This window comes from Bison bison, unplaced genomic scaffold, assembly GCF_000754665.1.
Source record: "Bison bison bison isolate TAMUID 2011002044 unplaced genomic scaffold, Bison_UMD1.0 scf7180017864516, whole genome shotgun sequence".
Lineage (NCBI taxonomy): Eukaryota > Metazoa > Chordata > Mammalia > Artiodactyla > Bovidae > Bison > Bison bison.
Window position 1 is genome coordinate 6093114 of NW_011495069.1, and position 14193 is coordinate 6107306.

The 14193-nt window shown below is 51.4% G+C and overlaps 1 protein-coding gene across 1 annotated transcript in view; it reads right to left on the reverse strand.

Moving 5' to 3' along the window:
- The window catches only part of ASAP3 (ArfGAP with SH3 domain, ankyrin repeat and PH domain 3), a 51915-nt gene that overhangs the window by 8318 nt on the left and 29404 nt on the right, over positions 1-14193 (reverse strand). Inside the window, 11 exon segments of the mRNA XM_010830033.1 lie at positions 3-136; positions 218-408; positions 542-590; positions 2461-2548; positions 2867-2936; positions 4068-4177; positions 4359-4445; positions 4627-4702; positions 5114-5199; positions 5447-5558; positions 13135-13184. Of these exon segments, the coding sequence (XP_010828335.1) occupies positions 3-136; positions 218-408; positions 542-590; positions 2461-2548; positions 2867-2936; positions 4068-4177; positions 4359-4445; positions 4627-4702; positions 5114-5199; positions 5447-5558; positions 13135-13184 (1053 nt within the window).

Sequence of the window (14193 nt, forward strand, 5' to 3'; positions counted from 1 at the left end):
ACCAACAACTCCGAGGGGCCCAGCAGGTCCAAGGTAAGGGACTGCATGCGTGAGAAGCGCACGCCCAGCTCGCGGTGGACGCCCGAGCACTGGATGCAGGTGAGCACGCCCAGGTTGGTGCTGAGCCAGGTGGGGTCTGCAAAATAGAGGCACTCGTGCCTCAGAGGCGTGGGCCCCGCCCCTCCACTTCCACCCGCTTCTCCTCGCCCCGCCGCACCTGCAGCCCCGCAGTCGCAGCACTGGCCATTCCCGGGCCTGCTCTTGACCTCGGCGATGAGCAGTTTGGTCAGGTCCTGGGGCTCCCCGTCCAGCCCGGCGGCCCCCCAGGGCCCCGGGCCGCTGCCGGGCTCCCCGAGGAAGGCACTGCTCAAGGCTTCGTCCTTGCTGTTCTGCAGCACTGACACCCACCTGCGGAGCCGGGCGAGCCACAGCGTGGGGATGACGCCGCCGGTGATTGGGGGGGGGGGGGGTGCTTCTGTATCACGGCCGGAGGCTGCCCCCCTCACCCCCACCCCTTGGCTGGACTTCAGGGGGCACTCACGCCTCACACTCATGTTCGTCCTCCGCCTGGAAGTGGTACGTCCTGTTGTCTGTGGGGAAAGGAGAGGTTGTCTGGGCCACAGGGATCCTGCTGGCCTTACCTCCCTGGGCCCGAGAAGATGTCATCCCAAGTGCTGAGTCCAGAGGGAGCTTTTGTCCCTGTGGGGCCAGGCTTGGTTAGGCTACCAGGGGAGGGTGATGACAGTGGCCAGCAGAGGGGGCAGTTTCTCAGCAGTCTCCAAAGTCCAATTCCAAGAAGGCCCCTCTGTGTGAACCAGCTTCCAGGGTCAGGTGCCGTTTCCCAGGGCACAAGACCCCCCTCAGCCCACAAGCAGAGTATCCTCTGAACCTACAACCACCTTCCCACTCAGCCCCAGGTCCACAGCCTCCCTTCTGGTCTTCCTGGCCTGTCCCTGTCCCAGCGCCCCCACCCGCCTGCACCAGCTGCCAGATGGTTGGGCCCGAGGTTCTGCCCTAATCACGCCATTTCACTGCTCCAAGGTCTCCTGTGGCTCCCTCCTTCCAGGAAAGAAGGTCCAAATCTTTAAGAGGTATTCCCAGGGACTTCCCTGGTGACCCAGTGGCTAAAAATCCACACTCCCAATGCAGGAAGCCCAGATTCGATCCCTGGTCAGGGAACTAGATCCCACATGCTGCAACTAAGACCTAAGCCAAATAAAAACAATAAATAAAAAAAGAGAAATTCCCAGGCTTCATCTCCCACTGCTCCTATGTGAACCCTGCACCCTGGCTAAACTGGTGGGCCCACCCTCCTGTTTCCATGCCTTTCGCCACACCAGGTCCTGTCTCCCGAAATGTCCTTCCCTAGACTTGACGTTCTGGGTTCTTCAAGGTCAGACTCTAGAGCTCTCTCCTCCCAGCAGCCTTTCCTGATTCCCCCATGGCAGGGTAGGACTTCTGTCCTCTAATCTCTGAGGGGGCTCTATCTGCACCGCTCTTCTGGACACTTCCCATCCCCTTGTAGTCCTGGGTCTCCACATTACACCCCTGCCAGGCAGAGCTCCCCAAGGACCAGATCTAGGGCTTTCTCAGCCTGTGCTGGCCCCCGTGAGATGCCTGTCACCAAAGACTCCAAATGATGAAAATGGAACATTTTTAAGTAATAATAATTTTGAAAGCCAAATTACCCAAATCCATTTAAATATATTTTACAGAAATAATCATATTCAGAGTGGTGCGTGAATATATTTTGGGCTTCCCTGGTGGCTCAGTGGTAAAGAACTGCCTGCCGATGCAGGAGATGAAGGTTCGATCCCTGGGTGGGGAAGATCCCCTGGAGAAGGAAATGACAACCCCCTCCAGTATTCTTGTCTGGGAAATCCCACGGACAGAGGGCCTGGTGGGCTACAATCCATGCGGTCAGAAAACAATTTAGGGACTAAGCACGCACGCATGCATGTGGGTGCATTTTAATCTTTAATGTGATATAGAGTGAAGCTTTTAAATAGCCTGTCCAGGGCTTAAAGAGTTGTATGCCTGTAGTAGGCTATTTGATAAACACTTGGGGCTTCCCCGGAAGCTCAGCAGTAAAAAAAATCCACCTGCAGTGCAGGAGACCTGGTTCGATTCCTGGGTCCGGAAGATCCCCTGGAAAAGGGATAGGCTACCCCCACTCAGTATTCATGGACTTCCCTTGTGGCTCAGCTGGTAAAGAATCCGCCTGCAATGCGGGAGACCTGGGTTCGATCCCTGGGTTGGGAAGATCCCCTAGAGAAGGGAAAGGCTATCCACTCCAGTATTCTGGTCTGGAGAATTCTAGGGTCACAAAGAGTTGGACACAACTGAGCAACTTTCACTTGTGGAATTGGACACAGACCTCCTAATTGGAGCCTCCCAGGACTGACTGGTCTCTTAGAGAAGCCTTGGCCAGTTGAGGTGTAGGGGGCAGGGACTACTCACGGGTCACCAGGTCAAAGCACTTTTTCTCCTCGGGGTTTGGCCTTACTTGGCATGTCAGCAGGGTCAGCTTCACTGGGGGCCGGTTTATCTGTGGGAAGTTGCAGATGGAGGATGTACAGTTACCCTCTGGGCCTCCCAAACTCTTAGGCCTCAGTTTCCCAATGTGTTAAATGGGCATAATAATCGTGTTCCAGTTAATGTCTCCCCTCTCCCAGCACCTCAAGGATGTGGAGGCTGGGCCAAGACCAGCTTGGGGGCTTTGGAGCCCATCCTTCCTCCTGCGGAGGGTCTCCCGCTCCCTGGATCCAGGTTTGCATCTTTGAGGGAGGGCTTGCTACCTGTCTGTTCTGAACACCAGGAGGACAGGACCCATCATGCCCTGAGATCCCCGTCCTCCAGGCCTCACCGTGCTGTGTGAGATGGTCAGGCAGCCATACTTGACTCCACACTTCCTTTTCTGCCAGACTCTTCGAATTCTAGGGCCCAGAGGGATAGAAAGACCATCACCCAGGGCTCACACTAGGTGTGAACATGTTGGTGAACAAGGTCCTAGACCAGGTCTCCGACCCCACCTGTATGACCTCCAGTCCCACTTCTTTACCTTTTCTGTCCCCTGACTCCGACCCCTATACTCCTGACTCCCTGGCTCCCTTCCGATGAAGGAGGCACAGCCCTGCCCTTAGAAAGCTCCCAGTCAGATGAGGAAACAGCCCCACTCTCTGAGAGTCTTTATTCTAAAGGGGACCATGTGACCTTGGTCCTCTGAGAGCTTCCGGTCTGATGGAAGAGACACAGCTCGCAACCTTAGGGAGCTCCTAGTCTGAGAGAAGGAATAGGCTCTTGACCATGAGAGATGAATTGTGATTAAAGACCAAGCAAGATAAACACCGAGACTCCCAAAATAAGATGGACTTTCCAGGTGGCACTAGTGGTTAAGAACCTGCCTACCAATACAGGAGATATGAGACGCAGGTTCAATCCCTGGGTCAGGAAGTCCCCTGCAGGGGAGCATGACTCCCGTATTCTGGCCTGGAGAAGTCCATGGACAGAGGAGCCAGGCAGGCTACAGTCCACAGGATTGCAAAGAGTTGGACACGACTGAAGCAACTTAGCATGTGAAATAAAATGAGCAAATCCATAGTCAAAGCTACTTAACACTTTTCCTATAAGAGGTAAATATTAATTGGTTTAACCAAGTTATTTTTCTCTGATAAAAACTGATTAGTTGGTAAAAAAAAAAAATTAATGAATGGATCCCATAAAGGCTTTTGCATTTACAGCCTGATTTTTGTTTTTCACATGAGGGAACAAGGCACAGCCAACATTTTCATGTCCAGGCATATTCAGTATATTACAACGGTTAAGAGTGGGGCCATGGAGACTGCCCAAAAAGTGTTTGGCGCTGCTGTTCTCCTTCTTTCCATTAAGAACTGCAACGTTCAGCAGAGTTCATGAGCCCAGGATTCTGGTGGTTTTGCACTGCAGCATGGAGGGCCCTGGAACCCTCAACAAATAATAGGAACTAGCCCTTCAGGCGCCTCCTTCAACCCTATCATTTACGTCTGTGTGGCTTCGGGCAAGTTACTCGAGCTCTCTGAGTCACTTACCCGTCACTTTTCTTATACAAGAAGCCAACCTTCTCTGTCCCAAACTGCTTGTTGCCTTGGTGCTGGTGGATGCTGTAGCCACCTCCCGAGTTCTTCCGGCTCAGACTCTCCTGTTGCTTGGACACGTGAAGGAGACCTCAGGGCATGTGGGGCAAAGAGCCCCGTTCTGCAGGGGTCTCACTCAGGGAGACCTTTTCAAGGGGACCCTGTGGGGTCTTCCTTTCTCTCCCTCCCTCCAGGGTGGGCCTGGGAGGGGGTGGGCACTTGTTTGGGGATGATTTGGGGGCTGACCTCTCTGCTCTCGAGCTGCAGTGTCCCTCGGAGGGAGTCCCGGAGCTGGGTCAGCTTCTGTAGCTCCTCCTCCTGGGCTTGACGCAGCTATGGGATGAAGGGCAGGACCCAGTTATCAGCTGGCAGTTGTGCCAGGCACGGAGCTCATGCCCAGAGCAGCAGGGCAGCAGCCTCGCTCTCTCGGCAGGAGCCAGCTCTTCCATAGCCACAGATGTTCCCAGGAGGACAGGGGGCTTAACCACACGCTCAGGGGTGAAGCCTGACTTACTGTGTGTACCGAGACTGCCAGCTTCTCGATGAAGGGAGACAGGCTCTGAGCTGCCTTCAAGCCATCTTGGAAAAAGCTGAGTTTGAGGCCAAGCACGGGACCAGAGAGAGAGAGATGAAAATGAGAGATGAAGTATGAGAGAAGGTGCTCTAAAGATCCCAGGGCACCTGGGGGGTGGTACAGTTTGATGGTCCAGATCCTGTTTTCTAGCTATGTGATCTTAGTAAATCTGAGCCTCAGTTTTTGCATCTGTAAAATGGGAATAATATCAGTAGCTGCTCAAGGGGGTTGTGTAAGTACTTAGTGCCTGATACCTGATGAACATTCAATAAAGAGCAGCTGCAAAAAGCGTTACCAATGACATACATTCACACATAGAAACTTCGAGGGTCTGCCAGACACTGGAGATGACCCTGTTCTGGGTTGCCTGAAGGGTTAAAGGGGCAAGAGACTGTGGGGATACGGGTGGGACACCAGGGGAACCTACTTGTGCTGAGCATGGAAGAATTTGATGAGGCTCTGCAGGAAATCAGGACCTTGCTTCATCTGGCTCTCCCCGGCTTTCAGCAGATACTGGGGAGAGGGCAGGGCAAAGTGTGTGACGTGAGCAAGACGGAATCCTGGGGACAAGAGGCTGCTGTCTTCATCCCCAGCTAATCTTCCTGGCCAGGACTGAACCTGGGTGACATCTCAAGGGCCATCTGGCAAGGACCTCGGCTGAGACTGTGACTGGGCCCCTGAGGGTTCAGGGATGTAGACTGGAAGACACATCCTATCCCACCCTCACCCCGGGGCCGGACTCACCCTGGGGCCCCCTTACCTCACACATGTGCAACTGGAAGACACGTCGTTCTCTCTGCGTGTCCTGGGCCACCTCCCCGGTGCTCCCTCCTATCACCCTGGCCCGGTCCCTCTCCTTCTCCAGCCTGGCCCTAGACCCCAAGGAAAGAGAGGCCTGAACAACTCTCCCTAAGCCCCTGCATGTCCCACCACCCCTACACGCTGCTCTCTGTATGGGCACACGAGGATGAGGGGGACCCTCCTTTGTGCCAGCTGTTGAGGTACAATGGTCAACAAGGTGGATTCAGAGAATCTACAGGCTGGTAGCGGGGAAAGACATGAATCAAATCACAGCCTTGCAGTGAGTAAGGGGAGAGTAAAATGGGCATCCGACCTCATCTGGCTGCTCAGGATATGGGAGCTGAGATCTGAAGTCTAAGAAGCCAGGGCTGGTGGGAGGATCAGACAGCTGCAGACAGGAGAGACAGAGCTCACAGCAGGGATGGAGGGAGGTGCTTCCAGGGCCTGATTCAGACCATGCTGAGGTTCTCGGTCTTTGTCTCAAGAGCAATAGGAAGGAGTTAAGGGTTTCTAATGCAGGGAGGGGATGGGTTCCCATAGGGCCAGGTGGCATTGGAATTAGAGTTTGCTGGAAGGGATTTAGGACCATGGGGGTTAGGAGGCACCACAAGGTGCCTTCATTCTTCTGAGCCAAGAGCTTCCATTTAGAGCTTAGAAAACCTTGATTCTTTTCTTTTGTAGGTGAAGAAAGAAAGCACTTCCCACCCTGTAGCTGAGAGTAAGCTGGGCCTTCCCCTCCTGTTCTCAGGGTTGGTGGTTTCCCCTGTTTGGGGTTGGGTGGAACTGTGGGCAATTAGTTTCCTGGAAATCCCACACCCATTAGACTACCCACTCCCAACCAGGAGAGTATTTCCACACCTGGGGCTGGACCCATGAGCCTGTGTGAAGGAGACGACTTGCATAACAGTTTTGCTTCCAAGGGGGTGTCAAAGAAGACAGATGTGGGATAACCTTACATCTGCATTACTTCCCCTCTCTAAGCCTCAGTCTCCACATCTGGAAAATGGGGCTGTTCATCTGTACCCAGATGAGATAAAGGATGCAAAAGACTGAACACACAGAAGATTCTGCAGCTGTGCTACAGGCCTCTTTCAGCTGCAGTTCTTCCATCTACGAAGGGAGGAAGCAATGGCCTAGACTGAGTTCTCAGTCTTTAGTTCTAGGCTTTACTGACCTCAGACCTCTGGAATGGTGCTTATTTGCACACTCTGTCTCTGGAGACCTGAAGAGCAGTTTCTCAACCTTTGAACTACAGACATTTTAACCAGATACTTCTCTGATGTGGGGGCCGCTCTGTGAACACAAGCTGTTTAGCAGTACCCTTGACCCCTGCCCACTAGATGCCACCAGCATCTCCCTTGTTGTGACAACCAGAAATGTCTCCTGGGGGATAGGGTGGGGGTGCAAAATCACCCCGGGTGAAAGCCACTGCTCTGAGAGCAGACTTTTGCAGGGTTTTTAGTGGTTTTGTTTTTAATTTTCTTTGAAGTGGTGATTCTTCATTTCGCTAAAGCTTTATAATACCCCGGGAGGGAGTCTATGGCAGGAGAGTGGAGTTAGGTGGGGACTGACCCTGGGAACAGGCTTGAGGGTCAGGCAGATGCTTTTTTTGAGATCTGAAGATGAGTGGCAGAGAGAGGTGATGGCCAGGCCTGAGCAACAATGAGCCCGGCAGCTCATTAAGCAGGACGGGGGACTGTGGGGGCAGAACAACTGGGAGAGGGCAAGGGGGGCTCCTGCCTTCACTGTTACCATGTCTGTAAACAGGGAAAAATGAAAAAATGAGCTACATATCTATCAACGGGAAGTGGTTAAATAAATTATGCTATGACCACACATAGGGATATTATGCAGCTGTTAAAAAAGGATGGGGAATACACTGACGTTTTGGAAAGCCTGCTCCAGAGTAAACGGACGAAAAAGAAGCCACGGTAAAGTGTCATGTCCAACTCTCTGCAACCCCATGGACTCTACAGTCCATGGAATTCTCCAGGCCAGAATACTGGAGTGGGTAGCCTTTCCCTTTTCCAGGGGATCTTCCCAACCCAGGGGTTGAACCCAGGTCTCCCACATTGAAGGCAGATTCTTTACCAGCTGAGCTACAAGGGAAGCCCAGTACAGTGGCTAGAAATGTGGATTTTGGATTTACGGCAGCTCCCTTGCTTATTTAACCTTTATGCATCTTTCTAAACCTCACCTTCCCCATTTCCAAAAATAAGACTAATACTGCCTAGGTCTCAAATGATCTAACGCATTGGAGACATTTAGTACAGTCCCTGGTTGTGGTAAGGCCCTCAATAAATGGCAGGACTATGATGCTGCTAATGACACTGATGATTAGAGTAATAACCTGGTGATTCCTTTAGATACTTTTTTTTAGTGTAGGGTAGGCTTCCCTGATAGCTCAGTTGGTAAAGAATCCGCCTGCAATGCGAGAGACCTGGGTTCGATCCCTGGGTTGGGAAGATCCCCTGGAGAAGGGAAAGGCTACCCACTCCAGTGTTCTGGCCTGGAGAATTCCATGGACTGTATAGTCTACAGGGTCGCAAAGAGTTGGACACGACTGAGCGACTTTCACTCACTGACTTCACTCACTTCTTATTTAGGGCTTCCCTGATAGCTCAGTAGGTAAAGAATCTGCCTGCAATGCAGGAGATCCTGGTTCGATTTCTGGGTTGGGAAGATCTGCTGGAGAAGGGATAGGCTACCCACTCCAGTATTCTTGAGCTTCCCTTGTGGCTTAGCTGGTAAAGAACCTGCCTGCAGTGTGGGAGACCTGGGTTCTATTCCTGGGTTGGGAAGATCCCGGGAGAAGGGAAAGGCTACCCACTCCAGTATTCTGACCTGGAGAATTCCATGGACTGTATTGTATAGGGTCGCAAAGAATCGGACACAACTGAGTGACTTTCACTTCCAATAATTTTTTTTTTTAATGCCGGTCTAATGGAGATTAAAGGATAGAAGCTATTTAGTTCAGGATGAAGATAAGCTGTAAAGTATGATACAGGGCCTTGTGATTAATCATAGCTTTGTCCTTCAGCCTCAGCTATGGTAATTATAGAGATTTCCCTACAAAGTCTGATATAGTCACCCAAGATGACCCGAATCACCTCACACTAATAGCTGGGAGTGCTTGTATTGCAACACACACACCCCGACCCAGAAAATAACAAATTCCATTCCCTCCCTGTCCTCAAAGGATCACTAGTGTTTCTTAAACATTTCAAACCTTAAGAATATTTTTTATTTCCTTTGAATGGAGTTGCAGCAGGAGTGAAATAAAATAGTGAAAAGTGCTGAAATGCTAGTTACTAAGAAGACAGAGACAATTGGAGAAGGGGACCACAGCCATTGTCTAATGTGATCCAGGGGATGAGAGACAGGTACCGGTAGAGTGAGGACGTCGGGGTGGGGAGATGGGAGAGGGAAGGAATCAAAAGGAACCGTGCACCTGCCAACCTGGCCCCGTGAACCACCTCTCGGGCGATGCCTTTTCCAATCACCCTTCTCTCCACCCAAACAAAACCACCTGCCCCTTCTGCGCCTCTGTGCTGATACCATCGCTAGAGCACTTTTACTTTGTATCTTCATTCTTTTGGGACTTTCTTCTTGCTAACAAACCAGTGGGATCCACTAAGGCAGGGATTGTGGTGGTATTTTTTTCCCCTCACTACTCAACCTAGAAATTGGGGATGACAGCCCCTTTTCCCTTCCAACAACAATCAAAACTGATAACTGATGTAAAAAGCTTATCACAGCAGTTGGCACAAAGGAAGCTCTTAAGGAAGTATTATTAGCTGCTGTTATTAATATTTATTTTGAAAAAGATGTATTTGGCTGCACTGGGTCTCAGTTGAGGCATGTGGAATCTTTAGTTGTGGAATGTGAGATCTAGTTCCCTGACCAGGGATGGAACCCAAGCCCCATGCACTGGAAGCATGGAGTCTTAGCCACCGGGCCACCAGGGAAGTCCCTTAATAATTATTTTTAAGCGATAATTTTGTACTGTGTGCTCTGCTAGACCCATCACACACTAAAGCAACAACCCCGCAAGGCAGGAATCATGACTTTATTTTATAGACAGGGAGCCTGAGGCTGAAATGGTAAGTGACTTGTCCAAGCCACACAGCCGCTAAGAACTAGAGCCAAGATTTGAACCCAAGTCTGCCTGATGCTAGAGCCTTAGGGAGGGTGCTGGTAGCCAACACTGTGGCTCAGATTCATCCCATCCCTCCTTCCCTGGCTGGTCTCCCCAAGCTGGTGACAGTCGCAGTGTCTCTTCTGATAGATCACGGTCAGAAACTATCTTACAGAAGGTGAAGCTGAGACCCAGAGAAGGGAGGTAATGGCTCAAGATCCCAGGCTGGTGGGGGAAATGCTGGGAGCAGAGGTCTGGGCTTCTGCCTCTCTACCCCGTGGTGTTATTCTGGCCCCAGTTCTGGCTCAGCAAGAGGGCAAATAAGCACGTGTTGACCTGCAGTGCCAGGGGCTGTCTCATCTCCACATCAACCCTGGAAAGTAATGTTGGCTCCATTTTTCAGATGAGGAAACAGCCCTGAAAATGGAATAGCCTAGGTAACTGTGTCTGCTGCCCAGGGCCTGGGATGCCTTTCTTAGCAGCCCCAGGTGGGGAGGGGACCTCCTACAGCAACAGCCAGTGTGTGAGAAGCTGGTGGTGATCAGCAGATGTTATCAGGGCCCTGGGTCCTTGCAGCTGCTGCCCAGACTGGTCTGGTAAGAATGCAGTGCAATTACACAGCAACTTTTGGTTTGCTAATATCTAGCTATACCTGGAGCCCTCGTAAAAGGAATGCACACAGTCACCTGTGCCAGGACATAATGGCTCAACCTGTGTAACATGAGAAGGAGACAGGAGGCTACGTGGAGTGACCGGAAGAGCACCAGACTCAGAAATCCTGGGTTCTAGCCTAGGTCCTATTGGTAATTCACTGCATAACCTCAGCCAAACCTCTTTCCCCATCATTCCATAGACTTTTCTTTCAATGAAACCTCACAGGCAAGATCAATATATCAATCTGGTAAAGGCCCAGCTGCTTGGGGAGGTCAGCATTGCGTAGGGCTTATTCTACTTAGTAGATCGGTGGTCCCCAGTGTTTTTGGCACCAGGGACAGGTTTTGTGGAAGACAATTTTTCCAGGGGCCAGGGGTGGGGATGGTTTGGGGGTGGTTCAAGGGCATTACCTTTATCGTGCACTTTATTTCTGTTCTGCGGCACTCTCAGGATGTTCTGCCTTGACTTTAGGGTTAGGGTTTGCCCTCCCATGAGAATCTAGGGTTCTCTGATCCGCCGCTGATCTGATAGGAGGCAGAGCTCAGGTGGCAATGTGAACGATGGGGAACAGCTGTAAATACAGCTGAAGTTTCACTGTCTTGCCTACCACTCATCTCCAGCTGTGCAGCCCAGTTCCTAACAGGACTGGTACTGGGGGTTGGGAACGCTTGTAGTAGATGATTTCCTGAAAGGCTAGGGGCTCCGTCAAGGGTAACTCAGGAAGATGAAGGCTATGTGATCCCACATCAAATCAGAAAGAGAAAGGTCTTCCGCCTGCATGTCCACACCCCTCCCTGGGCGCTGATGAGAACGGGTGGCCACGCCCATCACAGCCCCACACCCTCCAGCACCAGCTCTATACCCACAGCTGGGGCGCACATGGAGGCCCTGGTGGAGGAGCCGTTTCAGCCTTCTGTCGGACTCAGGGAGGTCCCCATGGTGCTGGGAGCCTGAGGAACAATAAAGCTCCAGGAACGACTTCTCGGAAAGGTTCTACAGAAATAATCAAGGGTGGGAGCAAGGATGCAGTTCCAAGGATGCCTCCCGAACAACACGGGCAGATTAAATACACGGTGGGGGTGCATATATTGAGACACAGTGCACCCATTTAAGCGACGTTATTGGACTTCCCTGGTGGTCTAGTGGTGAAGAATTTGCCTGCCAGTGCAGAGGACACAAGTTCGATCCCTGGTCCATGAAGATTCCATGTGCCACAGGGCAACTAAGTCTGTGTGCCACAGCTACTGAAGCCGGCACACCCTAAAGTCTGTGCTCCACAAGAGAAGCTATCGCAAGCAGAGGGGAGCCCTGGCTTGCCACGACTAAAGGAAGCCTGAGCGCAGCGACGAAGACGCAGTGCAGCCAAAAATAATAATTAAATACTAATGATAATGTAACACTGTACGTAAAAATATGTAATGATGTAGAAAGATGGTCATGATGTATTTTTAAGCAACCCCCCCCCAGTATAATTATGATACTGGTTCTGTAAAAATAGTTCTTTATACATAGAAAAATGACTAGATAGATGTTAATACTTTGGGCTTAGAAATAAAGGGTCAAAACTGCCCTGGTGGTCCAGTGCCAATTCAAGGGCCTGCATTTGATCCCTGGTCACGGACTAGATCCCATATGCCACCACGAAGAGTCTGTATTCTGCAAACTCATTAGCCTGGCACAGTTAAATAAACAAATAAATAAAAATGAATGTCCAAAAAAGAAAGAAAAGAAATGAAGGCTCTTCTTCCTGGTTTTCGGTAATTTCCTCTCCTTTGTTTGTTTTGGCCATGCCACACAGCTTGTGGGATCTTAGTTCCCCAACCAGGGATTGAACCTGGGTCACAGCAGCGAAAGCACGAGTCCTAAGCACTGGACCAACCCAGGAACTCCCCCTCCTCCACTTTTTAAAAATGATGAAATTACAGTGCTACCCACACTATGGAAAAAATTCTAAAAATAGAGAAGTACTAGATATCCCCCTGCAGGACCCTAATCTTCTCCTAAGGATAACTTAAATTTTTTCCTCTTCTACCTCCCCGTATTTTCCAAAGTTACTCATAATGAACACATATTGCTTTTGAAAACTGCAAGAGAAGCCAACATTTTAAAAAGAAGAGTAAACAGTGCCCTGAGGTTCAGTGGGCCCGGCTGGGCCGGGGCAGAGGGCTGGGGTCGGGACTTGGACAGACTTTAGAAGGCAGAGCCCGAGGAGTCCCCACTCAGGAAGAGTTGGTCACTGGGTACCTGGGACTCCTGTCGCCATAATGTCCCAGTAGCTAGTGAGAAACCCGGCTGGTGCACACAAGAGGCCTGGGTATGGCCTTTCCTCCTCTGTGTCCAACTAAATGCTTACAGATACTCCCTCGTGTTGCAGAATCAGGATCACCAAACATGAGTCCCAGCTCTGCCTCTGCCTAACTGTGTGGCCTTGGGCAAGTAACTTAACCTCTCTGAACCTCTAATTCCTCCTTTGATAACTGGGATACCAATATGTCCCTCAGAGGCTGGGTGAGTGTGAGGGTGGATGTCTGGCACTTGGAGCTGTTCGGTAAATGGATGCTCCTTTCTGTCTCTCTACCCATGTTGGCACCACCAAGCAGAAGGGTCTCTGAGAGGAGCATCTTGGGGTCCTTTCACAATAGCTCCTCCTTGGTTGTCTCATGGTCAAGCCCCCAGACTCCTTTCAAGGTCTGGGCATAAATACCCCCCTCGCGTAAACATTTCTGGAGAGCGAGATGCCATGCACTTCCGGGTGACACGCCCTGGTAGCGCTTGGTTTCTTCCCCACATCCAGCCCCCTGCTGCAACAGAAGCATCACTCTCCTAGACCAAGCACCCTGGCCACAGTCACTTACATTTTGGCTTCGTAGTCCTTCCATGCCTTCTCCAGCTGCTTTTTGGAATCCTGTAGTTCAGGAAAAAAAAAACAAACAAACACAATTTGCCCAAAGAGGGTCTTGGGGTCTGGAATCAACAGGACACTGTGTTACAATTAGGGGGACCCTGTGTTTGCAGGCTGAGAGCCACCCTCCAACCAGCCCGTATTCACATTAGCCCTGACTGCAAATGTCATCAGCAAAATAAACCCTACTGACCCCACTTCTCAGAGCGGAGGCCCTCCTGCCAACCGACCTCTTCCCACAGTTGCCAGTAATCAGTCTGAACTGGTAGGCTCAGGCCTAGGATATTGGGGCTATTTGGGGGGAGGTCTGCCCTGAGTCCCCTCTCTTAGAAGATGGAGATCACCATGAGGAAGAAGAGGGAGGATAAAGATCAGAATCCTCCCCCTAACTCTGTCCCACTGGTTCTCCTGCCTGGTTCTAGCTCATCCTTTCAACAGGAAGGTACAGGTTGAGGGACATATGCACAGAGAGGCCAAGAAGTCTACCCAAGGCCACACAGCAAGCCAGAGAGACCTGGCTGATCCCAGGCCCCATCCAGCGGGCTGCTCACACCCTTCAGAACAGTCAGCCCCGGCATTCAAGGTGTCTCGGTCTGCCAGGTGGAAAAGCTGCCGGTCTGGTTTGGGTGGTTCCCAGGCTGGTGCTTAGCCAGGGGTGATGGCTCCTCCCCTGGGCCTTCTGGAGCAGACTTCCCAGGGAGATTATCCTGTTACTTTGAGCTCCGGTTTGCCTCCAGCCAGGGGCTGCCTGGTGCAGATAGCGCAGCAAGCATGGGGGGGTCAGGAGCCCTGGCCTCACACTGGCTCCTCTACTGACCAGCTGGGTGACTGTACTGCTAAGTGCTAAGTCGCTTCAGTCATGTCCGACTCTGTGCGACCCCATAGAGCCCATTAGGCTCCCCCGTCCCTGGGATTCTCCAGGCAAGAACACTGGAGTGGGTTGCCATTTCCTTCTCCAATGCATGAAAGTGAAAAGTGAAAGTGAAGTTGCTCAGTCGTGTCCGACTCTTCG